General features: G+C 38.9%; 1 protein-coding gene across 1 annotated transcript in view; it reads right to left on the bottom strand.

Annotated features, from left to right (window-relative positions):
• The window catches only part of LOC139713479 (uncharacterized), a gene marked incomplete at its 3' end in the record, with an annotated part of 64915 nt that extends 38074 nt beyond the window's left edge, over positions 1 to 26841 (bottom strand). Inside the window, exon 1 of the mRNA XM_071625207.1 lies at positions 26664 to 26841. Within this exon, the coding sequence (XP_071481308.1) occupies positions 26664 to 26685 (22 nt within the window). The remainder of the gene's footprint in view (positions 1 to 26663) is intronic.
• Between the last annotated feature and the right edge of the window lie 345 nt (positions 26842 to 27186).

Genomic DNA, 27186 nt, shown 5'->3' on the forward strand with positions numbered 1-27186 from the left:
GAAGAAGCCACTGTTTTCTTCACATGATCTCCAAAAAAACAACAATCTTAATTTTGCTCCTGGGCATAGATTTGTGGCCATGTGTCTACAGCACAGGGAATAATTTTCAAACTCAAATTTGATTAGTAATTTCAGCTGATGAAAAATATCTTCAATGATATCCTGCACACTTTTATGTAAGAAAACTGCTACGCAAAAGTTAGTTTGTATAGCAGTGGTGTAAAAATGCATAGCAAATTGCAATGCGATACCAGGAAAATTATTCCCTGTAGCATTATGTACTTTCCACAGGTGACTTTTGAATTTAATACCATAGACTATGCACACGTATACTTGTGAGTAGGGACACGATGATGTGCAACCATACACTTTTATGGGTCCTGTACGAATACAGATAGCATCGCTAACACCAACCCCAAACTTGAAATTGCAAATTTGATAACCACTAGGGGCTGGTGTAAGCCAATTAGGGGAAAAGCATACATAACTACCAACAAGAACAGTGAGACTCGGTTCAGTACTGTACATGATATTCAGACCAGGCCCAACCTTGGCGGCAGAAACTATGACACAATTTTTAGGTCAATCTGTTAAAACCGACTGATTTCTAGTTTGGGATAATCATAGCTGGTGCTACAGTTGAAACGCCACTAACATCATCACTGGCAACAAATTTGAAATCACCCATTGGTTCAAATGTCTAGCTCGGTAAGCCTACAGTTCACACACAAAAACAAAAGGCAATACAATCTGAGAATATATTCCATTTGCAATTTTACTTTAAAATTTGAGGAGCTTTAACATTTGCATGGATATAGAGCACTGTTTATGTCTTGCGATGGCAAACCTCTTGCAGTAATATCTAAGCTAAATTGTGGTTTTGAGAAGGAAAAAAAAATCTAGAAATAAGAGCTGCTAATACATCACATTACTGTCAAATGTGAATGTAAGAAGACATAATTATGGCAAGCATGTAAGCAAGGAAATTTACACAAGTATAAATATCTCTTCAAAATGTATATTTTACAAACAAACATCTGCCTTGATTAGCATATAATGGTAATGTATGGGAAATAAAATTACTGCAATGTAATACCACACAGCCAGTACATGTTTGTGTTAATCAATTTTGTTGAACTCTTACACTATACCAATACTAAAACTTTAAAAAGTCGCCAAAACACATTTATGCCAACAAATTTCTATTCTTTAAACACCTCTTGAACCTCTTACCATGTCATGATAGTTTATCTGACAGTCATAACACAAAATTCCATGGATATGAACATTTCAAATAGCAGATGGCATTCTCCTACAAATAATATCAGAGCATGTTAAAACGAAATGTCAGAACCTACTGCCCACAGCTTACAAGTAAATGCAGCCTTATATCACTTGTGGGTCACTGGACGTTTTAGTGGGCCTACCCATCAGCTTTGATAGGAGACAACCAAGAAAAGAAAAAAAAAAGAAAAGAAAATCAGATTGATACTTCACCTTCTATAGTAGCCACTTTTTTCAAGACTTACAATCACAACTGTGAATTACAATAGCAACCAGCACAAACTGCAATTACTAGAAATCATGGCTTAGGGCATGCTTCCTTTGATTTTCAATTTAGGGGCTTTCACACGATATCCTTAAATGCCTAATATTTTGTGAGGTTTTTATTTTCGCAATCCCGATGTGAATGTGACGTACGCGTGTACACTTCTCCATTCAGTACAGGACTCCACGATCGCAAATTTAACCACTCATGAAATCTTTGGGAATTCTCGTTTCACAGAAATTAAGACTCGGGAAATATATGCCGTATACAGTATTATCCATTTAAACACCCAATCACTGTCATCCAGGGAAAAGTTCTGGGTAACATTTACCACCCAAATTTCCTAGTGGGAAATCACTTCATTTCTAACTCAATTTGTTTGCTCATTGGTCAGCTGTCATGCCAAAGGACCCTGGGCAAATTATCATTATACGCCAAGTAAAGACGGCACGTATTTTTCAGGATCACATCCAAAAATGGACAAAAGGAAACCCCTGAGAAAATTTATGCAAAGGAATCATTTTCATCCTGCAGATGGTAAAATTGGGCTGCATGTATTATCTTTCCCATGTTTGCAACATGTTTCAATACCCACTATCAAAACGCCTTTGCAAAGGCCTTTCCGATCGCGTTACTTAACCCGTTGAGGACAAGTCCCGAGTATACTCGAGCAGGCGTCTATGGGAAATGCGTGTTGTAGCAAAACCAGTCCATCCTTAACGGGTTAAGTCGTTGCGTTTATCATCTCCATTGTACAGTAAGTTGAAGGGAGGCCCTGTCACTGCACAACTACATTGCGCAGTTTGACCCGAAGTGCGGAGATGTGTTGTTGGCATGGTCCAAGCTATAAACATGTCTCTAACAACTTTGCGTTTATCATCTCCACAGAAACATATTTCTAGCTTTCACACGTCTGCAATCGCACTTTATTCCATGTTTCGGAAAGGTATTTCTAACCCTATAATCAAAACAGCGCTGCGTCTATCATCTGCCCAAATCTCCCTGAAAGTTGTCTGGAAACCTGAATTCTATGCCACAAGTGAATTGAAAAACATACTCCTGGAAATATCGCACATCACTGGGAAAGGCAACATTTAGACAAGGAAATCTCTAAAAGACCATATCTTTCAATCTCTCATGACTGATACTGATATTTCAATAGTTTCCGTTTCCTCCACACAAAATCGTGCTCCTTTTTTCATCCACAAGTGTGACGATACTAATGATAGACAGTTTGATAAGGAAATATTGATGAATTGTGGCTGAACCATGATTTGATTTTTGGTAGCATGCAGCTTCTGATGCTATGTAAAAGAAGAGCAAACACGCAAAGCCAATGGGTTATCATCAACATCATAAGAACATCAAACTCATCCAAACACATGCTCAGGAAAAGTTGAAGGGAGGGAAAGATGAAGGAAATGGGCATTCCCAGCCTAAAACCAGTCACGGATGCCACATTGTATTCAAGAAACATTTTGATTATTATGTTCACATTTTGTATATCTAACAATACTTAACATTAATTATACTAATTCAAATTTTAACATTGGTTGTTTCTACCCCTAACTCACATTTTAGAACAATTTTGAAGCAATAACAAGTTTCATCTGCAAATGGTAAATTATGCCTTTAATAAGAGCAGGGGTCTTTATACAGGAGGCGTCCTAATTATCAAGGCAGCGGCAGCTGTATTACAAACATGATTAATTTTGTGAGTTGCATCATGACTTCAGCGGAAGGATACTTTGACCAAAACCCAACCGTTAATATTTAACAATCACAGAAAACACAAACAAATAGAGAGAGAAGAACAGATTTCCGAACAACCAGACATTTCATGTCTACTCCAACCAGTGGTTTGTGACAAGCTCGTTTCCTCTGTGAATATTTTTTTTTTCTTCCAAGTCAAAAGTTGGAATTCATTTTGTACAGCTAGCAGTTTTTACCACACAAAGCCAGGCTCAAACTTCAGACATGCACACATTTAAAGGCTGCCATGTACAACCTTTAGAAGAGCATATCTCGACACACATGAATCTATATGTGATTATATGTACTCTGTATATTTGTCTATGTATTTTGTTATTGCCGGTACATGTATGCCTCAAGGAGTTCTCTCCCTCTATTTTGTTTGTGCAAGAGTTTGTGAGAACATGCGTGGATGCTACAAAGGTGTATGATACTGTACCAAAGTACTGCTCTTGTGTATGAGGTTCTTTTGTTCTTTCTCAGATTTGAATGTTGCATGCAAAATAAATCTCACTACATACTGTAAAACCACACACATTAATGGCATAAAACTTTTGTGAATTGCCACTGGCATTCAACGCTTTGTGTAGACAAAACCTTTCCCATGCATATTTATTTTGGGGAATCCTGACTCCTCACGAAATTCCCAAAGTTTCATGCACATGAAAATGTCTGGTTTTACAATACTGCTGCTTTAACATTCTTCTGTTTTTTGTTTGTTTGTTTTTTAAAGGGGGTGGGGCATCTAGTGATCTACAGCTCCATGCCAACTGGAGGGAATCTACATGCCCAGTTCTGGGTTGGGAAAGTGCAATCACCTGAAACTAATCTAGGCAAAAAAAGACAATAAACCTGAGCCCTGGATGAAACCTGTGAGTCTGGGCTACAGGGGTCTGCAGTCCACTGCATATTTGGCCTGGATTCAGTGGGCGTTATATGGCCACTGCTTTGCACTAGGGGCCCACCTTTTTCACCTCTGAGGTATAACACATGCGCACGCGTGGATATTTCAGAAAGAAAAAGAAAAGTTAGCAATAAACACACAAAAAGAAGGTATTAGAAGATTTTACAAGGAAATTACAAGTTACATTGAATTGGGAGAAAATACATGCAATATATGTGATAAGAAATACAATATCCTTCTTGTATTTTGCTTGCATATATATATAAAGTGTATGCAGGTACATACAATTTGTGTGTGTGTGTGTGTGTGTGTGTGTGTGTGTGTGTGTGTGTGTGTGTGTGTGTGTGTGTGTGTGTGTGTGTGTACTGTTGAATGCCTGCAGTACACTGTACTGCATGATATGTTGGTCTTTGCCAAAATGGATGTGAATGACCATGTTCGAAACTACTCACTGAATCTGAGATGGTCAGTGACCATTTCACAAGAGGCAGGATTACATTTCTTTTGTTGTTATTGGCTCAATAGCAGTGGATTATTGTTGCAGTTCTTCTATAAAGATCTACTCCTCCTTCATCATCTTGTGTACTATAGAAATGTTCTAAAAGTATATCTTCTGCAATCATCTCACTACATTATACATCTTTGTATAAACTTGAGACATATTGTTTGGTTTTATCTACATTATGTATTCCTGTGAAATGATTCCAAGTGTTCGGTGGAATAACAAAGGCAATGAAACAGAGAAGTCTCGGATTACTTCACAGAATTACAAATAATGAATCTTTAGGTAATGCTGCTTTGATCCTTTGTGTAGCATAACAGTGGTGGATCCAGAGGGGGGCGCAACTGGCGCACACCCCCTCCCTTTATTTCTCATTAAAAATTTTTTTTTTTAATGAAATGAAACCCGGAAGTGGCACCAGAAATATTAGCTGCGCCCCCTCCCCCCTTTACAGAATTCCTAGATCCGCCCTTGCATATTATAAATGATATTCAAATTTTCATAACTTGTTATGAACAGTCAAGGCCCCTAGAAAGGGTTTGGTGAAAAAAAAAAATGATGACAATTTTCATTGTCTCAGGAAAGTTGAGTTTCTTTCACATTTCCCCCTCTTTCTAGCTACTGTACTCATGAAAATCTAAAACTTTCCAAAGTGGTTCTTGAACTTCTTTCCATACTTCAGTAAGTCTACTAATATGTATCAATATGATAGAGTCCTACACATCTCAACCATCAACAATTTCTGTGAGATCTTAACTGGACAATCAAAGTACACATCAATGTACTTGAACTCTGTGTGTGAAATGCAGTCATTACAATTTCTCTTGTTTTTGCTGTTCAGTTCTAATGGTAATCCTCAAATCTGAAATGCAAGGGGCAGTTCTTTTTGTTTGGATTTGGCCATAGAGGTATTGTTACATATGTGGAAATATAATAGCATTACTTGGGGACCATTCTGACAATTCACTTAACAGATCAAACATACACACACACACAAACACACACGATAAATATTGGCGAGGGCACACCACAGAAGAAATATTTGTTTCCTAATCCGTGATGGTATAGGCCTACATTAAACTATTCTTGCAATGATGTATGCTGTTACTTTTAGTCCCAAATGAATGTTTGACAGTATAAAAAATGAATACGCAGAAAAATTTGTTCCATGCTCAAAACAGTTGCAGACTACTCATGTATCATCCAGACATGCTACTGAAGTATCACAAGCTGCCAAGATACCAGCGGTTACGAACTGCAAGTTGACCCAAATCACTCAGGCATGACTGAAAGCCAAGCAGCCATACTCTTGCAACACGAAGTCCATTTGCATTTGGGCCAAGTTTATTGGTTTTTTTAAACTTGTTTCACATGTAGTAGCGATGATCATTCTTGGCAAGGCTAAATTTCAGTGGCATCAACTTCCTCATTATGTACGCAGGTTGGTGCAAGTTGCCCATATTTGGCATTAGACTACCAGGGTCATCAGAGTATGGTACTAGGATACAAAAGGGGAATAACCTTTATCGAAAAATTATGGAGGTCAGAGTTTGATGAATGCTTGGATATTGCACCTTTTGGTACGTTATCAAACATTACTCATCCCAAACTGAGTGGTAAGTTCTACTTTTTTATCATCATCGTCCGTCATAACAAGATCACCGTGAGCTTCAAAATCATGCTAGTAGGCTAACAGTCAAATGCATTGTAGATTGGCACCAAGGCTAATCAATTCAATGGTCATTTCTATTATCGCTACTACAAACCACAGGCTTTTATTTGCTTATATGTTGGCAGTTTATGGGGGGGGGGGAAATGAGTATCATTGACCACACAAAAAAAAAGTCTATTGATTTACTGATCACAAAAAAGTATCTATTGATCACAAAAAAGTATCTACTGATCACAAAGGAATAATAAAATGTACAAGGTATGTTCACATGCAGTTGCCGAACTTGAAGTTTAGGTCAAAAACTGAACTGTCGACGATTAGCTCTACTCCTGAATTCAAATCACGGGTTCACAAGTGCACCTAAACTTTAAGATATGTACAGTATGTACAACTTAGGAGTGAATCCCGCTCGATGATTCCGGAAGTGCAGAGTCTTCGCTATGACCTTTACAATGCTCATACGAAATAGCACAGCCGGAGGTTGACCCAGAAGCGTACATGAAGCGTGGTTCACGCTAACTCACAAGCTCAATGATTATTGTGTCCACGCAGAGCAAAACTATCAATAGGACCCCCCCCCCCCACGAAGAGCAAAACTATCAGTAGAATCCTCCCCCCCCCCCCCCCCCCGCCTCATGGATATAGCGTAAACCCAGAGATGTCTTGTGGTTCTAATCATCGACTAAACTTTAAGATAGCTAACTTTTGAGTGCATCCACATGGCGCTACACTACAAGCTAATCATCAAGAGTAAAGTTTTCAACCTAAACTGAAAGTTTAGAAACAGCGTGTGAACGTAACTAATGTCAGTCACGCAGGACTGAAGTTAGTAAAGGAATTACTTTCAAAAAGTCAGTCAGAAGAAATACCCAGTCATTCCGGAGAACGAATCAGGTGTAATGAAAAGCAGACTTTGCTGCCTCCCTGTACTTTACTCACAATAGGTCTGGCCTCTTCAAGTTACTTTTATGACTCATGCTTCCTGTAATCCCGATTAGCATTACTTTGCCAGGCAAAAGTACAATACCAGCTAGATTGGAAGGGGTCATATCTAAGTCTATTTTTAAAATCAACAAAAAGAAGGAGTTTATGCAATGGAGCCAATTGGTCACATTCTTCAACTACATTTGTAACTTGGGTCTCAATGCACTGGAAAAAAAAAAAATATTGTTATCATATTGTGATCTGCAGTTTCCATTTTGTGTCTGCTTTTGATTACAATTGAGCTTTCACATTATATTTCTGTTGTTTTTCACCAAACACTCGGTTCTCTACTTGGTATCCTCTCTTATTGGAGAGACGCCAGTCAAAACATTCACATACCATCAACATTTAACATTAGAACAAGAGCAAAATTCAATGAAAAAGAAGATGTGAAACTATTACCCAATTAGATAAATCTCTTTTCTGTTCTCTTCTAGCATGAAAGTCTGAAGGAAGGTAGGAAAGATTGTGCACTGCAGATGGTTCAACTTTTAGAATCCTTTTCGATTTCGATTTTGATCGTTCAGGGTTTTTTTTTTTTTTTCCTTTCTGTTTTTTGAGTGAGCTTTGGTCAAAAGTTGAAGGGACAGACAGCGAAAGTTCAGCATTCCCGGTACGGACATCTTGATCTGCAATGTCATTTTCCTCCTCCCCCTTCCTCCCTGCCACAGATATCCCCGTCTGATTTGTGAGTCAAGTTTCCTCGCAGAAGAGTGAGAGGCTGTGTTCACACGGGCCAAGAAACGCGATTGCCATGCTGAATTACACTTACGACTCAAACAGTCCTCTGCAGGCACGAATGAGGAAGGGTTTGCGGGGATTCTGCGGTTTTCAATTTCAGAGTGAGGAGGGGGAGGTGTGGCCTCTTTCTGAGTTCCGATCAATCACTCTTGAGTGGCACGTAGCGTGCCCTTTGACAGAAGTGTAAGCATTTTAGGAGCGCATATTTTTTTTTCCTGCAGAAGGGGTTAAAAGGTCATTATATAACCTCTGCCCTAGAACATGATTTGGAGGTCAATCTGTACACACAAAGCTGTTTCATTCCATAATTCTGGAGGATCGTGATTGGACAACACCTCCGGACCATCACTCGTATTACAATTTGAACTTTGATTCCAACCACCCTCCACGATTCCAGTTTGCATACACACTGCCAAAATGGAAAAAAAAAATATTGGAAACATGATTCTAGTGATGCATCATTAGAATCGTGATTCAAATTATGCACTCACGGTACATGTGAAAACAGCCAGGGAGACAGCAACGCAAACTCGCCTAACTTCCTGTCATTGTAGCTCATGACAGTGCTTTTGAAACCGAGTCTGGGAGGGGGAAAGGAGAGAGAGGGGGGAGGAGGAGGGATTGATGTTTGAGAGACGAGCTTCAGGAAAGTTCATGTCTGCTCGTCCCTCTGAGAGGTCGGGGGATGCAAGCGCAATAAGCAATGGGGCACGGACAGGTCAAGTTAGCCTCACTACAAGTTCATATGGGGGGGGGGAAGAACAGATGCTTATTTTGCTTTACAACAACAATTTGTGATTTTTTTTTATAGCAACTGATTGAAAAACTGCCCTTCATCAATGTAAACAAGCACCGATTATTCAATATCTTTCATAGTAGCCATGATAATAAAAAAAATATCATGGGTAGTAATACTTGGGTTGGATATGAACCAACGATTCCTGCTTACCCGGCTGGTATTATATCTGTTACACAATCGAGCTGCAGCCTGACACAGCAACTGCTTCAGTCTCTGTAATGTTATATCTTCTGTTAATTCTAAATGAACTTTTGGAAATTTGCCAATGCCTCGTCGACTAAATAAAAGTAAAAAACATAACTGCAACCAACAATCTTAAAGCAAAATGACCTACACTGTATGTGTTTGTCTGTCGAGGGCACGACGTCTGTCGGTTTCTCAAACTGCAGTCTTCGTAATCACAAGTACCAATTAAGATTTACGATTAACTGCAAGTTGCAATTTGAGGGTAGCCAAATACTATTGTGGCAAACTTTGCTTGAAAGAACTAGTGGCAAAAGAAAGACGCTCGGATGAAAGAACACAGCATTGCCAGAAATGAGAGGGAAATGTGAAGTCATGACTGGTCACTGGGAAGCAAGATCCGGTATGACCTCGATTATCCGGCCATGTTGGGACCGGCGGGCCTCCGGATAATCGATTTGGAGGGATAAGAGAGAATCCGGATGATCGATGGTCAGATAATCGAGGTCCTACTGTACTTACAATCAGCCAGACAGATGAGCAACCAGGTACATACATTGTAGGACTAGGAGCATTTTGTCCTTGAGGAGTATGCACTGCCCAACACGCAACCAGTATGACAGAGGCATGAGGGTTGCCAAAAATCACATAAGAACGAGTCTGCTGTTTACTTTTTAATATTTGGTGTCAAAGCAGATGCCCAAGGGTATCGACATGCTACTGAAATGGTATCTCCACCTGATATTTTCACTGGTACTGCCATACACACAAAAACCACCAACTCCCCATAATCACTCAAGAGATCAGTGCTACACATGAAGAGTTCTGAATCCAGCCACTGCAAAATACCAGGTTCCAATTATCAGTTTACAATTATGTCATTGAGAAAAAAAACTTTCACAGCTATTGTCAGAAGGATCTGCAATCTCATGTACATTGTACACTGTAGGAAGCAGGTACACAAGTAGGAAGGCTAATACTTTGTTCCACACAATTAATTCAGTGTCCAAAAGTTGCGGCTCAGAATAACAGGCAGTCTGGCGACCTAAGGCCAAAAAAAAAAAAAATTGTTGCATTGGCGTAACCCGCCCGACCCTAAAAATTCCGCCGACCCCATGTTTTTTTATTATTTTTTTTTTGCTATCGATATCAAATATCTTGTTGATTGCGATCGCGATCGCACAAACCCGGAAGTGGAAACGGCTCTGGGGATATCGGATGTACGAGGGAGAGATCTAGCGCCTCGCATAAGCCTTCCTTGATCAGTACGTCATCTGTTTCCAACACGGTCACGTACTCTAACAAGATTTATTCAGTGTATACGTAGCATTCAGACTGCGATGTATTGTGCACAGTTTTGCCATAGGTTTCTTGTGTGGAGAACTTACACGAATCTGTATATGTGGGACTGTAATAGAGATCGCCGTGTGCGATGAAAAGATCGTACATATGGGTCAATTTGCATCTATCTTATCTAAGTCAAAATAGTAAAATATGAAGTGAAAACATTCAGGATAGGGATTTCAACATCTTTTAATTCTGTGAAGGGGTATAATTCCAGTAATATCGGCCTCATAAATGATTTGTAGAATAGATGAACACAGCACATTCGGTGCAGCAGTTGTAACTGTTTACTGAGCTGAGCACGAGTTTTACACGTAAAATGCAGGTAGCAAAAAAACAAACAAACAAACAAAAAATCCGCCCGACCGACCCTATTTGAAAATCTCATGTTACGCCAATGCAACAATTTTTTTTTTTTTGGCCTAATGTACACTACTAAACATGCAGCAAACATTAATTTGCCTGCATTTCCTTGCCCAGAAGGAAAACCTAGACTTCGAGCTGGCAATATGAGCAAAAAGATCCAAATAAAAAAAAAATCACTGCTACTCTGCTATCTAATTACAGGAAACTGATATACAGTACTTTGTCCAGAAAAAAAAAAAGACCAACACATTTAGCCAGAGTCATCGATCAGAGTAGATGTAGGCCCTACTATAAACAAACACAAAATATTTTGGAATGTGGACATTTCTGTGAGTTTCAAACTCAACTGAACTCTTACGAAAATAATAACACCTGGTAATTTTACAAGATATCAAATTCTATGCAAGGTACTCTGATTCAACTGTTTCAGTCATTTTTAAAGGTAATGGCGAAGTTTTCATTGACCAAGGCAGGCACATACAAGTGGTGCAAGTGGGTTTGAAGTAAACTAGAAATGTCGCTACAGCGACTGGTTATACCCCCGCCAAACAACATTTCATGAGCTTTGGTCAAAACAACATTTCATAAGCTTTGGTCAAAAAACTGAGGAAGTAGTTAAATCCGCAAGATCTTTCCTTGATCTTCTGCCATTAATATGCCGTTACCATGGCAACGTACTTTCGGGTACTGTCGAAAAATGCGTCTTGCACATCTACAACCAAAGGCACACATCTGTACCAAGTTTCATGGAAATTGGGCAAAAACTGAGGAAGTAGTTTGCAACACAAAATTTTCCATCATTTTGGCTCATAATATGTGAGCTGTTACCATGGCAACATACTTTTTGTCACTGTCAAGAAATGTGTCATGCTGACCTATATCCTAAGACAAACATTCAATATGAATTCCATGAGAATTGGAAGAACACTGATGAAGCAGTTTTGCCATGAAGCATTTTGCCCTATATTTTACCAATAACATGCCGTTACCATGGCAACGCACTTTTTACCACTGCGGAAATATGTGTCTTGCACATTAACATATTCAGATGAACATCTGTACCTAATTTCATAAAAATTGATCAAAAACTGTGGGAGGAGTTCGCGACGCAAGATTTGTACCCATTTTTGCCCATAATATGCCGTTACCATGGCAACGTACTTTTGGGTACTGTCAAAAAATACGTCTTGCACATCTACAACCCAAGGCACACATCTGTGCCAAGTTTTATGGGAATCGGTTGAAAACTGAGGAAGTAGTTCGCGACGCAAGATTTGCAACGGACCGACCGCCCGACCGACCGCCCGACCGCCCGACCGCCCGACCGCCCGACCGACCGCCCGACCGACCGCCCGACCGACCGTCCGCTGATTCCTATATACCCCCTTCAAACTTCGTTTGGCGGGGGTATAAAGATGTGCATTGTCGTACCGTACCCCTGGGCTGAACTGAGGAGTTCTAGAGAAGAAAAAAGGTAACACTGTGAGCATGGCATGGCAAAAATGACTGCTTGCCTACACTGTACATGTATGTGCAACAAGCAAATATCAATGGCTTCTGCTTTCAGCTAGTGGCTTTACTCTTTCCAACCACACCTCCCTGGTCCAGTGGTGCAGAGAGCGCATTCAGTAAAAACATTAGCAAACAAATGAACAAGCAACAGACAACAGGGGGCTCCACAATCTATACCAGTTGGCCTGAGAGATGGGCAGCTAGCCTGTCAATCACAGCCACTGGACATGGACAGAGGGGCAAGGAATTACAAAGTGCAATCCACAGACTGGCTGACCCTCCCGGGGGCCCTCGTTTGAATAAAAGGTCCTGTTTACCTTTGGGAGCAGTGATTAAAAAAAATCTTCGAGATATCACATTTGATGCATATATGCAGGTCTGTTGTATCACAAAACATCCTGCCATATAAAATTTTTGCAATAAAGCCTAAAATATATGGAGATATTAGTATTTTTCTCATTAAACCATAACTGTAGACGGTTTAGTCTGGGAAATAATTTATCATAACTATTGTTCACATTTTGTGTATTTAACAATACTTAACGTCAATAATACGGATTCAAATTTTTACAGTGGTTGTTTCTATTCCTAACACACATTTTAGAACTATTTCAATGCACTTTAATATGCTAGGTTTTTTTCCTCTGCAAATGGTTAATTATGCCTTTAAAATCTTCTTCACAACATTAACCATACAAGGATGGTCTGCCACTGGGGGGGGGGGGGGGGGGGTAACTTTTTGTTTTGCTTTGCTTTGTTTTGTTCTCATTTCTCATTTTCAGCTAATCTCCCCCCCCCCCATATCCTTGCTATTCAATTCGACCCTGTCATACATGTATCTTCACCGTCGAATCATGATGGCAATTCACTGTTCTTCCACCCACTTTTAAAAGAAGTCTATTGAGGGAAAAATGTTATGCCACTTCACCTGACTACATTGCTTGATTTGATGTCATACAACTTTTGATCCCAGTGTATCGATTCTGGAATTCTGACATTCAAGTCAGGGAAAGGATTGACAGAAGTACCAGCCAATTTGGCCACCCCAAGCATGCTTTTTAACCACTTCCATCACATGAGTAACAATTCACTGCTGCTATCTGAGTCTAGACATTATGTCAGTGAAATTCTCCCAATTTAGGCCTATATCTTACACAACAGTAGAAAGCAATAACATAGTGCACTGAACCCAAATAGTATTCTGAGTCAGTGTAAGTCCTGGCTAACAATCTGGTTTGAAGGACCACAAAATAATATTCATCTTCTTGAAAGTGTATCATTTATTTGGGGTATGACTTTTTCTTTTTTCAAAAAGGAAAAACATGCAGTAAAAGCTGTTTAATTGGTTGATAAATGATAAAAATCTCACAATATATTTTACCCTTCTGTACCAGGCTAGTAACATGAAGTCAGAAATTTCCTGCAAGCCCTATCGCAAGATGCTTTGCTAACACACATTACAAACCATGTCAATATTGCCTAATAACGTTTTCGCTGCTAAGAGCCTGGTCCTCATACATGTGTGTATCATGCGTCACAAGAGTTTTTCGGGAAAGCTGTGGATGGGTACCAGCGACCAGAGAGCTGTGTTCACATACATGTGCTGTTGACAACTACTTCATGTACTGTAGGCCTACAGGATGAAATGTTCAATGGTCCACAGGGTGCCGAACTGTTATCAAAGTGCATAACCTTTCTTCCTATTGTTAGCGACGTGCATGGCTTGAAATCTCCGCATACACATGCTGTAGAACTGGGCTTTTGGGGGTGAGAAAACAAAGACGCTTTATGAATGGAGCCCTTGTTTGAAAAGGTGAATGTTCTCTATCCTTGGCAGTGACGTCTGATTGCGAGAATGCTTTGTCCGCCATGAGGAGGAATGCCGGCATGCAGGGCTCCGTTTATTTTGAGGATCAGTCAGGGCTGTTCATTCTAAATATTCATGATTACATGGGCTGACCACAAGAAATGAATAGTTTCCTGGCAATTACCTCGCCAGCAGAATACTTCATCGGTGATGGTACTAAAATATCTTCAAATTTCATTTCCTATTTTGATTAAGCTCATACATTTTCCTTATTTAAATAGCAGTTGCTGATTTACCTGTGGAGTCGACAGTTTCTGTTGTTATGCTTGGTGTAAACAGAAGCTGCCTGAAACTTCAGCAAGAACTTGGTGTGAGAAACAGACAGGGGGCAGTCAGGTGACCTGTCAGTTTTGATTAGTAGCGATTCCTGAAAGGACGAAAAGCGACCGTTTTTTTCCTGGAGTTGTGCGGACACCACAAAGGTTACTCCAGCCTCCTAACCTTCCCACAGGCTTCCTGTCCTCTTGGTTGGTACTGACCTAATGAAGACAGCTAGCTCACTGCTGTAACCTCGCTGAAAGGGCCACGTTTCTGAGGGGAATCATCTGTTGCTACACGCACATGTACGTCGACTTGATCTAGCCTCTTTCTCTGAGATGCATTGTTTCTTCACAAGGATCATTCTATGTACAAATGTGCTTGTGGGGCTTTGTTGTATCATTTCATGGCACAAAAGGGCTTGGTGAAGACTTAACATCCTTTGTACAGTATTACAAAACTATCATTAAAGTCACTGCAGTGAGAATTTTGCTGGAACTTTAAATGGATCTTTATCATCCACTGTATCAGATTTCAATATAATGTCATGTCTAATCTAGCTGTCAATGACTCCTTTAATATTTCTGCATGTGTCAAATAAACTTCTCCCCATCCCCCACCCCCTGCAATTTAAGTATACTGCATTAATCACAAATGGCATATTGTTTGGATAACTTCCTCACTTTTCATCACCAAACTTGGACCCAAACATTGTGCTATTAATGTACAAAATACTGCAGGGATGCCAAGTTATGGTTTAAAGGGATGACATTGATGGAAATTAGGGAGGACGCATACACTTTTAATTATAGCTGCCTTTCACATGGCATCAGTGAAGGTCTACAGCCCAAGTTGTGGACAAAAACTAATTTAAGTGTTACTATTCTTAAGTTCCCTCCATGAGCAATTCAGCAAGCATAATACAGATGTACAATATAGGCCTACAAAATGTAGTGTATGAAATTGAACTCAATTTCATTTGTGTACAAACTAATTGTACAAATGACATAAACTGAACAATTAACCTAGAACAATTTGACTACAGCACATGCAGTCAATTCAGATGCCCATCCCCCCCCCCCCCCCCCCCCCCCGTCAATGTCATATTGGATTTCCTAGAGAAGTTACATTGTACATTTGTACATGTAATGGCAAGAAACTTACTTTTTTTCTTCTTTTTTTTGCTACATTTTAGTGACCTTTGAATGTAATCTCAATCCAACATTTCCGGCAACCGAACATAATTTCCATTATTCTTCATACAATCTAAATAATATTGTCAGTGAACACATCTATAAGTTAGGGGCAGACAAGCAATTTGGCGAGAGAATAGTGTAACCCAAGCACAGTGACCCTTGACCTTTGACCTATCACAATTATTATGTTTAGAGCAAATGATGCCCAATTCATTCTACCCTTTCAGCTAAAGTTCATTACCACTAGACATTCCTATGTGAAATTCCTATGGAAATGGAGGGGGGGTGGGGGGGGGGGTGTGCTAAAGTACACTGACCTCTGACCTTCACATTTCATTGCTGTTAGTGTTAAAATGTTGATTACTATTTGATCACATATTTCTAAAATACTGCCATATTATACAATTGCACATTCCTAGCTGAAGTTACATTGGAAATGTCATTCTCACTATAATGTTTACCCAAGTTCAGTGACCTTTGACCTCTGACCAAAATTGTATACAATGTAGGCATCTGTTTAAAATCTACTCAGAAAAGGAAAATCTACTGATAGGTACAGTGTACAATTTGTACAATTTCTTAAAATTCTGTGATCTGGGGTGTACAGACAGAAAACCCTTAAAAAATACATGTACCTCTGGCATCCTTTCGGGAGAGGAAATAAAATCTGTTGGAAATTAGACATAAAAACCTTCAATGCCTCACATTTCTGACAGCACCTGGACCACGACTGGTTGGATTCTAAGCATGGAAAGAAAAAATATGCTTTCGATTGGAAGAAAAATATTGATAACCTTCATCATCTTTCAATGTATATTAATGTCATATGTGCAGTGTGTGTTCCATGATTTCGAACACTACTCACAACAAACCATTTTTTCATCCATTTCGTTTCCTCAAATGTTAATAATGCAGCTTCAGTATAATAATCTACCTTTGCCTCATTTGTGCACGCAGCAGACGCAATTGTGGTAATGTCTGTCTGTTAGGAATTTAGTCAATATACAATATGACAGAAATGACCAATAACCAGTACCCTTTGGTGACACTGCACGGATAATACATGTACCACCATACACCACATGATATGATATGCTGCGGTATGTATGGCAGCTTCTCCACACGTACTTGTACAGTGGAAATATGTTTGACCCTTGATGTACTGTACAGACAATGTCATTGCCACAATGCCTGAAATGTGCTTCAATTAACATGAAACTGATATTTGACAACTTTAATGCAAAACTCGAAGCTTGTGATCTTTCACCTACTAATGAAGCATGAGGGATGTAACAAGCAAAACATTTGTGCACAGTCAACAAAACATATGGACATATCACTTCCTCTTGTTGTGCCTGGGATGAATTACATTTTTTTGTGTGTGTGAAAGATTCAGCAAAACAAAGTTGGTTCTTCTACTACTAATTTGATGAAAAATTATGATTTCGCCATTCTGCTGGCTTATTCCATCACACAAAGAGACAGAAATATTTGACCTTGTGCATCACACTGCCCAACAATCAAGAAAGTCTTTGAGATGGAGTGTGTCATGGCAATTCACATGCCAAATCAAAACCATTTGTTGTACATTGTATGTTGAGTTGTTGTTTTTTCCTACCTTGCAAATCAAATGAAATCTTAGAGGACATTAACATCTAACAAAGAGGTCAAAGCAAGACAAATGCTTTTTTTTTTATTGAATGTAGTGAAACATAAGACTCAAAAGCCGTAACCATACAACTATCTGTGTGATAGCATAGACAACATAGGCTGCCTGTAAATGTGGCTCTAAATTAGGTTCAGAGCGACGATTCATTTTGGCAATGTTTGTGGAATATTTCCAATCTACCATTTCCTTGGAATATTACTTACAGATCTGTAAATCAAGGTGCTACATAAGCACTAGTCCAATTGCCAGGGCAAGTGAAAATCAAAGTCAGCCAAGTGTTTTGGAATGAGAAAAAATGCTTGCCCGAAATGCGCTAGCAAAAAGTTTTGAAGCCATCTCCTTTCTTTTTTACTTTTCCCCTTTCTTTATGTCAACCATACACAAGCCCACAGATAATGATTGTTTTGTGACCATGCAATGCACTAAATTTCATTTCAACAACTTTCTAACACTTTTACGTGAAGAAGGTCCATTACAATGTGACATCAACATTTTTGATTGAACTAAGTTTGTTACTCCAATATGTGTTTAAGTGTGTGAATCAACCTGTACTGTTTATTCAAACATTGTGTTCTATCTAGCCTATGTAGGTAATATCTTGTATAAAAAGAGGCAAAACACTCTCGTCTCTCAGACAGGACATCAAGAGGGCCCATGTACTCTCAGAGTGTTACAAACCACACAATAAAAGAAGCAATAACATGAATGACTAGAAATGTCGCTATGGCGACTGGTATGCCTCCGCAATAATGCATGATTCTCCTAATAGGTCTAAATAGTACATGTGGACAAAGTGTGATTACATTTTCACATAATTGGCAAAATATTAAAATGACAAGTTTGTCACAAATGTGTTGAATGTTCACCTGCCTTGTCCTGGTTTAATTGGATGAATAGAGAGCATGTATTTGGGATTTAAGGACTTTACCTTGACTTTGACCCATTCATACATTTACGCATTGAGTAATTTTCAAGGTATGGAGAAAAAGTGCAATTTCTGTATTGAATAGTAAATTGTTACCATTTTCATCAGGCCTTTGACCCTGAAATTGATAAGATAATCACTGTCAGGCATAACATGCATACATATGTAGTAAGTTTCAAGATAACTTGAGCCACTTCCGAAATATGGAGGAAAAACTTAGTTCAGCACTTTCACTTATCTTTGACCTTTTGACCTTTGAGGCAAAAACAAAAGAAAAAAAATCTTTCCAGAGAATTTCTATTAGGTTATACATGTATACACCAAGTGTAAAAAAAAAAAAAATCCTGCCGGCATTGCATAAACATGAGGGAAATAGTAAAGTTTGAAGTGTTGCCCCTGACCTTTGACCCCTGACCTTTGACCCCATGAACCCATAACTCTAAATAATTACTGCCAGTCAGTACATGTATACCATACTATGTTCCATGAAGATACCTTGAACAATTTCCAAGGTACAGAGAAAAAAGGGGAAGTTTAATATATTTACTTGACCTTTTGACCTTTGACCTTTGACCTCATGACTCAAACTTTCCCCAGAGAATTTTAATTGGGTAATACATGTATACACTAAGTTTCAAGAAAATATCTTCAGGCATTGCATAGATATGGTGGAAATAGTGAAATTCTATGTATTTGACCTTGACCTTTTGACCTTTGACCTTGAGCATGTGCACCCAAAAGTTGATAGGCACAACTTCACCCCCTAATACACATACATGCCAAGTTTCATTAAGATACCTCAAAAGGTTTTGATAGTTACCCTGTCCACAAAATTCATTACGGACGGACGGAAGGACGGACGGAAGGACGGACGGACGGACGGACGGACGGACGGACGGAAGGACGGACGGACGGACGGACGGACGGACAACCCGAAAACATAATGCCTCCGGCACCACTTCGTGGCGGAGGCATAAAAAGGAATCACTTCTCACAAAGGGCAGGGTACTGTATTTACACCCACTGAAGTTGCCCAGCGGACATACAGCTGTAAACCAGAACTAGAAAACAGCCTAATGATGTCAGGTCCTTGGGTACTTCGCGGTTTCCATCGGTGGCGACTTTTTCGCGCGTGTTTAAATTCGCGGTCGGCAAAATCTGTGAATTCACAGTCGGCAAAAACTGCTTTATTTTGCACATGAAAACCCAAAACTATAATCCAATTATTCTCTTATTTATTCAATACAAATCAAAATTAAAGGCGGGCTTATCTGAAATTCCATCTCTCGAGTGCTTTATGACATGCTTGTACCTACATTGCGCGGTATCGCTGTGTGTATGTTGACCATCAATACACTCAATGCGCAGAATCTTCTTGTGTGCATGTGCGCAATAGCGTTGTAACAAGCGGCGAGTTCAAAACATTTTCGCGTGATGTTAAATTCGCGGTCCAACCTCAAAGCGCAAAAATAAAACCACCGCGAAAGAAACCACTTTTACAGTACATCACCAGAGGTGCCTAACAATAATCAGCTAGTATCAATGAAGCAACTCTGTGAACTACTCTACATGGTAATTCTGCACCTCACTGGCTAGTCATTTATCTGCCACTTTTCTGTGTTCTCAGTTAGTTTCTTCTACATGTATAATACAAGTAGTATGAAGGGCTGAATCATTGGCTTATATCCGGTCAAGTCTGGTCTTGAATGTGATCACCAATGGAGCACTGACCACATACTCAGACAGAGAATTCCAATCATTTATTATTTGTTAGATGAAGGTTTCCTCTCTTTGCTTGGTTTTGCATTGATCTGCTTTTGGTGAGCTTCAGGATATAAACCATTGTGTACTGGAAGTAGGCCTATGAAATTTTCTTTAAAATGTTATACTTGTGGATTTTTGCATTGAACATGTCATTCTATTTGTGGGTGATAATAGATCAATCTGTGGCTGGGTTGTTTAATACATCACAATATACTGGACTGTGCACAGGGTTGTACTGAATTTGAAAGGAAAATAATGGCAAATAGCTATGTATCTACAATATACACACACTGGCTTTAAATTGTTATTCAATATCTTTGCAAAAGTCTAGATCTTCCTAATGCAATCGATCCGACTTGGAATCGTGCCAAGGAGAAATGAGAGCATTTGAACATGCATCCTACAACAATTACACATTCCTAACCTGAACTCAGGCAAGCTACTGTGTTTGCTATTCTCAGTTGATTTCACAGAAGCAGTCAATATTAGTTTATGTTTAATTTTACTATAGTCAATGTATGTACTGTTTCTGATCTCTGTCTTCAAAAAAGGTAACTCAAAGAAAAATGTTCTAAGGTAAATTCACCCGTAGCTAATGTAAATGACCTCCCATGCCTAAATTAGACCACAAGCAATGGCATTGTAGGTTTCTATACACATACTACCAATAGTCGGCAGACAAATTTTTGGATGGTGTTATGGTCAAATTATGGGCAGCTTGCTTTATGACTGGATGTGCAATATACTTATGTACTGTCTGGGGTCTACAGAATTAGAAATCTAATCTAGCGCTGGACGGCTGGGAACTGTAGCACTTCCACTGAAGTGTAAATTCTTCAGCTGCTACGCTGAGCTAATCTCATTTTATGTATGCATTTTTGATAGACCAGTAGATTAAAATCACTAATGTTAGGACCTATGCTGATGATGGTGACAGAGAGAGACAGTGAGTGTGTACTGTATTCTGTAGCTCACCGGCCTGGCTGATTAGAAAAAGTTTCATACTCTCTGAAGAAGATACGAGTGGTTGCCGGTATAGTTGGGTATCCAATACATCAACACCCTAATACCTTTCTATCAATAGATACTTAAAATATCTCACAATTTGCCTGAAATTTTACTCACATGTAAAGAAAATACTCTGAATTCAAAAGCACACACTAAAAACGTGATTTGCGGTACACACTCCAAGACCAAGGTTTCACCTGCTTCTAACAGGTAGGCTCTTATTTTGACGCACTCAGTTGCGCCGTAATTTTGAAACCAACACCCCTACCCTCTATTGACCATACGTGTGAAATGCACGTAGATGGGGTGTAATGCTTTTCCAATAGTGTGCATTTATAATCTACGATATCATTGTTTTGCTGTTATTCTTGTTTATTGTTTTTTTCAGTAATATTTGGACATCTTCAAATCCCCACTGAAGAATGCAAAACCACTGCACGTGGTCTTGAGCGTGAAAGTTCGTTCTTTATGCGCAATACAAGTTGTGTATATAAAGAGCCAGAGGGGTGTCGGTTTCAATGTATGTGTACAGTGTCGATGTGTTGGACACCTACTATACGATACACTAGAAACCTACAACATATAAAAAGTTGTAAACAAATTTTGATTGATTGATTTGACTGATGTGCGCGCACCATTGCACTCTGCACTTTGTTAAATCTTCAGACCCTGAAGGGTATGCTATATGTAAATCATATTAAAGGGAAGCAGTCCCGAGATTTTCACTGTAGGGTCAATCCACGTCAAATCATCCAGTGCTTGTCACCCGACCCCCTCCGATTTTCTTTAAAATCGCACCAAATGTTCCCCAAAGTGTCTGACGGAAAATCCCAAAATATTTCGCCCCAAGGTCAATTGGTTGCTAAGATACAGCCTCACATAGCAACCAGTGCGCATTCCAAAATATTAGTTAAAAGAAAATTAGGCATTTTTGATTGATTGTGGTAGCATGGATATTTATGCAAAAGTGTTCATTATCTGGAAATTGAGAGAACTTTATAGTCTTTGCAAGAAAAAGTGACTGTGACGCGAAATTGACTTTTCGTTAACGTGCACGAGGTCACCGAAAATGGTGTTGAATGTTAATTTTGAAAATTTCAAAGCATATTTAGATGCTAATATCTTCCACATTTCATCACCTCAGGTTCTAAGATATTATGCTGTTGAAGGCTTTGACTTGCTCAGTAATTTTGAAAAAAATCAGCGGATTCGTGCTCACCGTTTTTACGGAGAGCGCCCTCAAAGTTGACAAAAATGAAAAATGTGTCAAATTCAAGGTCACGGATCACCCCTCGTCCCACCTAGGAATGGCATCAATTTTTGTGTATTGATAGACATTTACCTATATTATCTTGGGTTACCAAAGAAATTTTGCTACCGAAATGTTAAATGGTACATTTACCCCACTGAAAATGGTCGTAAACGGCCAAATTTCCATGTAATATCACATATAGAGTTTAGAGGACATTTCAAATGTCCATGCTTTCAAGATGAAAAGCCGTAGCCCTGTGATATTTGCTGTAGGGGTAGACTGTAATACATATTTTAGTAATATATACCACAAAACACTTTCATTACATAATAATGACCTTGAAATTTAATCCAAAATTTGATAAAAACAATAAGTCGCTCTATTTTCCTCATTGCACTGCATGTAATATGTGTTTTGAATGACTTTTCACAGAGCAATATTTCAAGAACTATGAAAGCTGACAGCCTACCATATTAAGGTTCTAAACTATTTGTGCTCTTCTTTCAGATTTAGTGTCAATTTGATCATGAATGTTATACCCTTGACCTTGAAGTGCTTCTAAAAATAGCTGTAAATTTGTTAACTACAAATTACACACACAACAGGTGTTTTATGGCATAACTATTACTAGTGATTCTTTCACAAACACAAAAGTTTTTATGGTGTAAATGTTATAAACTGGAATTAATCTATATGTGCTTGCAAGATATGTTACAATTAATTACTTTGTTCTGACAATGACCCTCAATTTCAATCACAAAAGGGTACAGTAATATTTTGTGATTTCGTGTGCATTTCCTATGGAAAACAGTGCTTTTTGGTAAAAGTCATAGAAAATTTACCATTTTTACTATCTATCACTTTGATTGATTAATTCTATTCAAATTATGGTAGAAAAAGTGGACTGTGACAATTTCCAATAAAAAAAAATGCTGTAGAAAATAAAAAACAAAGAAATACATAACACATTTACCAAAAACAAGAAAATATATAGGAATGGAAATGATTTTTGAATTGTCATAAGTTACAGAACAAATCCCTCCAAAAAAGAAGACACTCAGTGCTTTTAATGTGCTTTTCACAGGCTAGAATAAGAATCTTGTGTTGAGCACAATGTCCATATTATGTACTTACAGTGTAAATACAGGTCTTTATGGGTAGGAATAGACATTTCTCCTGATTTTGAAGGTCATAAATTCAGGGTCATTGTCAGAACAAAGTAATTAATCGGACATTATATCTTGCAAGAACCTATAGTTATTCCAGTATATAACATTTACACCATAAAAACTTTTGTGTTTGTGAAAGAATCACTAGTATGTTATGCCATAAAACACCTGTTGTGTGTGTAATTTGTAGTTAACAAATTTACAGCTATTTTTAGAAGCACTTCAAGGTCAAGGGTATAACATTCATGATCAAATTGACACTAAATCTGAAAGAAGAGCACAAATATTTTAGAACCATAATATGGCAGGCTGTCAGCTTTCATAATTCTTGAAATATTGCTCTGTGAAAAGTCATTCAAAACACATATTACATGCAGTGCAATGAGGAAAATAGAGCGACTTATTGTTTTTATCAAATTTTGGATTAAATTTCAAGGTCATTATTATATAATGAAAGTGTTTTGTGGTATATATTACTAAAATATGTATTACAGACTACCCCTACAGCAAATATCACAGGGCTACGGCTTTTCATCTTGAAAGCATGGACATTTGACATGTCCTCTAAACCCAATATGTGATATTACATGGAAATTTGGCCGTTTACGACCATTTTCAGTGGGGTAAATGTACCATTTAACATTTCGGTAGCAAAATTTCTTTGGTAACCCAAGATAATATAGGTAAATGTCTATCAATACACAAAAAATGATGCCATTCCTAGGTGGGACGAAAGGTGATCCGTGACCTTGAATTTGACACATTTTTCATTTTTGTCAACTTTGAGGGCGCTCTCCGTAAAAACGGTGAGCACGAATCCGCTGATTTTTTTCAAAATTACTGAGCAAGTCAAAGCCTTCAACAGCATAATATCTTAGAACCTGAGGTGATGAAATGTGGAAGATATTAGCATCTAAATATGCTTTGAAATTTTCAAAATTAACATTTAACACCATTTTCGGTGACCTCGTGCACGTTGACGAAAAGTCAATTACGCGTCGCAGTCATTTTTTCTTGCAAAGACTATAAAGTTCTCTCAATTTCCAGATAATGAACACTTTTGCATAAATATCCATGCTACCACAATCAATCAAAAATGCCTAATTTTCTTTTAACTGATATTTTGGAATGCGCATTGGTTGCTATGTGAGGCTGTATCTTAGCAACCAATTGACCTTGGGGCAAAATATTTTGGGATTTTCCGTCAGACACTTTGGGGAACATTTGGTGTGATTTTAAAGAAAATCGGAGGGGGTCGGGTGACAACTTTTCTGAAAATTGGATGATTTGACGTGGATTGACCCTGTACTGATCATTAAGAAGAGTAAAAAATATAACCTTTCACCAATTTATACGCGTGGACATCAAAAATTGTCTTCGTACGCGATTTTTAACCAATAATTCCTGCAAGCGATCGTGTAAGAGCCTGCCAAAAGGTGCAACGTCATTGATGCCCTACTCTCAAGTTGACAGCCGTGCCTCAGAAAACCAATTTAAGTGTTCAAAATGATCATATCTGATTTTTTCATAAAATGTGACAATATGTGATTTCATTATTTCAAACAAAATATTTCAAGCTTATCTATATATACAATCAATATGAAAATAAATAGTAAACATGTATTTATAAATAACTAGGGATGACGAGCAGAACACCGCTGGAAAGAGTTGTGCATCGATGACGTATGACTCTCCGCCAAGACTTGCTCATTTGCAGAGTCACACTTTTTTAACCGAAATGTACGAGCTTATTTGGTGACTTGAAAGTTTGTTTTTGATGAAAGTAGTTCATTGGAGGTACCAACAACAACATATTTTTTAAAATTTCATGAGGACTGCGTCCCTTTAAGTGGGTCTATGGAAGAAGCTGCTAATTGCTTTGACCAAAAGATCGGTCTGCATCTGTCCGTCGGGGAATGTTCCGCGGAGACTGCGTCTGGCTTCACAGATCCCCTCCGTATACAGACCGAAGTCAATGATTCCGGCTCCTGTGTGGAGCAGTCGCCCACAGATACGATAAACCAAATTTCAGACAGCTTTTTTACATTCAAACAAGTTTGACATGACATGACACATTATGCAGCAATATTTGGGGGAAATTTCTCACATTGTGCAATCGAAATACTCACAATAACTCGGTTATAATGCAGAAATTTTATCCATATCGCAACATCGTCGTTCGCTAGCTGTAAGTCACCATTTTGAATCTGTAAGCCAATCACATGCGAGGTACACGTACGTGTTTTAGTAAAAAAAACATGTAGAAACTACCTCGCATGTGATTGGCTAATAGATTCATACTGTATGTTTCTGCAGTTTGAATGTGACGACGCGACGGGCTGGTTGATGTGTGTTTTACGTTGAAAATTCTACCAAAATGTTGGATTATTCATTAATCTGGTGAGTGTAGTGTATTCTTGAAAAGTTGATTTCACTATACAAGCTTGAATTTGCCGACCTAGGGCCGTGAATTAGACGCAATCGAGAAGGGCGAGGTACCTCACCCAATTTTTCATAGAGACAGTGGTTAAGAACATCCATACAGCAATGGGTACTGATACCTTCCGTCTGTCTACGGAGGACAGCGTTAATGGCAAAATATAAAAGAGTCCTCCGGACAGACGGATCTTTCTGTCTACTAATTGCTATGCTATCACTAGTCAGCTATGATCGATGATTTATAGAGAGAAGTCTAGAACAAGTTCTAGCAAATGTTAGATCTATGAACATTTCGTAGAGCTTGTGGCCATACCTCCAAATATAGCAACGTACACAGTTATCGCTGGTCATAGGGGACCTACCCTAGTGATCCATTTTGATTGTTACACACAAGAAGACGTGGTGCAATTCGATGCCTTTCCAACACACACACACACCACATGCTTTCCTTATGGATGTGCAACTGTAACTCAACTGCTCTCTTCTTGGAACAAGATATGATGTTACCCATTACAAGAACAACCTGTATTGCACCTACCGTACCATTATTGACATAACTTGCAGGTTTTCTATGTGGAAATTCGATTGGCGACGGGCATAAGTTGGCACAGTCCTACATTGTACGTGCGTTGGATTGCAACTTTTATTAGCCGATCGTAGTCTGACATTTACCTCAAATGACCTTTTCCATTTCTCTGCGTATGGTATGCGTGTGTGCGTGTAGCAATCACCCAGCAAGATTAGAATATTGGCTTCGTTGTGACAGCCAAAACTTACGATTCACCTCCAAAATTGTGACTAGACTTACCCAGATCTGGCATATTATCCATCTTTATATCCCCTTGAATCCGTGCTTTAGAGTATATACCACTTCAGGCTCAAACTGTTGAATATTTACAACACTGCGATGATAACCGCCGGCTCAAAATTGTACAGTTCGGGGGCACTTCAAGTATTCGGTCATACATACAATACAGCGAGTGTGTGTATTCTTCACTCACGATACGCCACGAACTTTTACCGCCGCTGCTGGGGCCGCCACTTGCTTCACACTAGGCTAGCTGCTGCTCGGCGCGCATGGACGTCTTCGTACAATACACATGTACAAATAGCTTTTTTTATGGACATATATTACGTAGGCGATTGTTTGCATACATGAACGTACGTACGCGTACGACTCCCACACAGACTACTCGCAGTCCAAAAGGCAAATGCACTAAACGACATCCCATCCTGCACCGCGATGTATGAGGTCATTGTCTGTTTGGCCAATCGCATTTTGCTGTTTATACAGGATGGAGCAGGTACCATGTGATAAAAAATACACGAAG

Source organism: Diadema antillarum, unplaced genomic scaffold (assembly GCF_040938485.1).
Source record: "Diadema antillarum isolate AM-2024a unplaced genomic scaffold, OU_Dant_1.0 seq00001983_RagTag, whole genome shotgun sequence".
NCBI lineage: Eukaryota > Metazoa > Echinodermata > Echinoidea > Diadematoida > Diadematidae > Diadema > Diadema antillarum.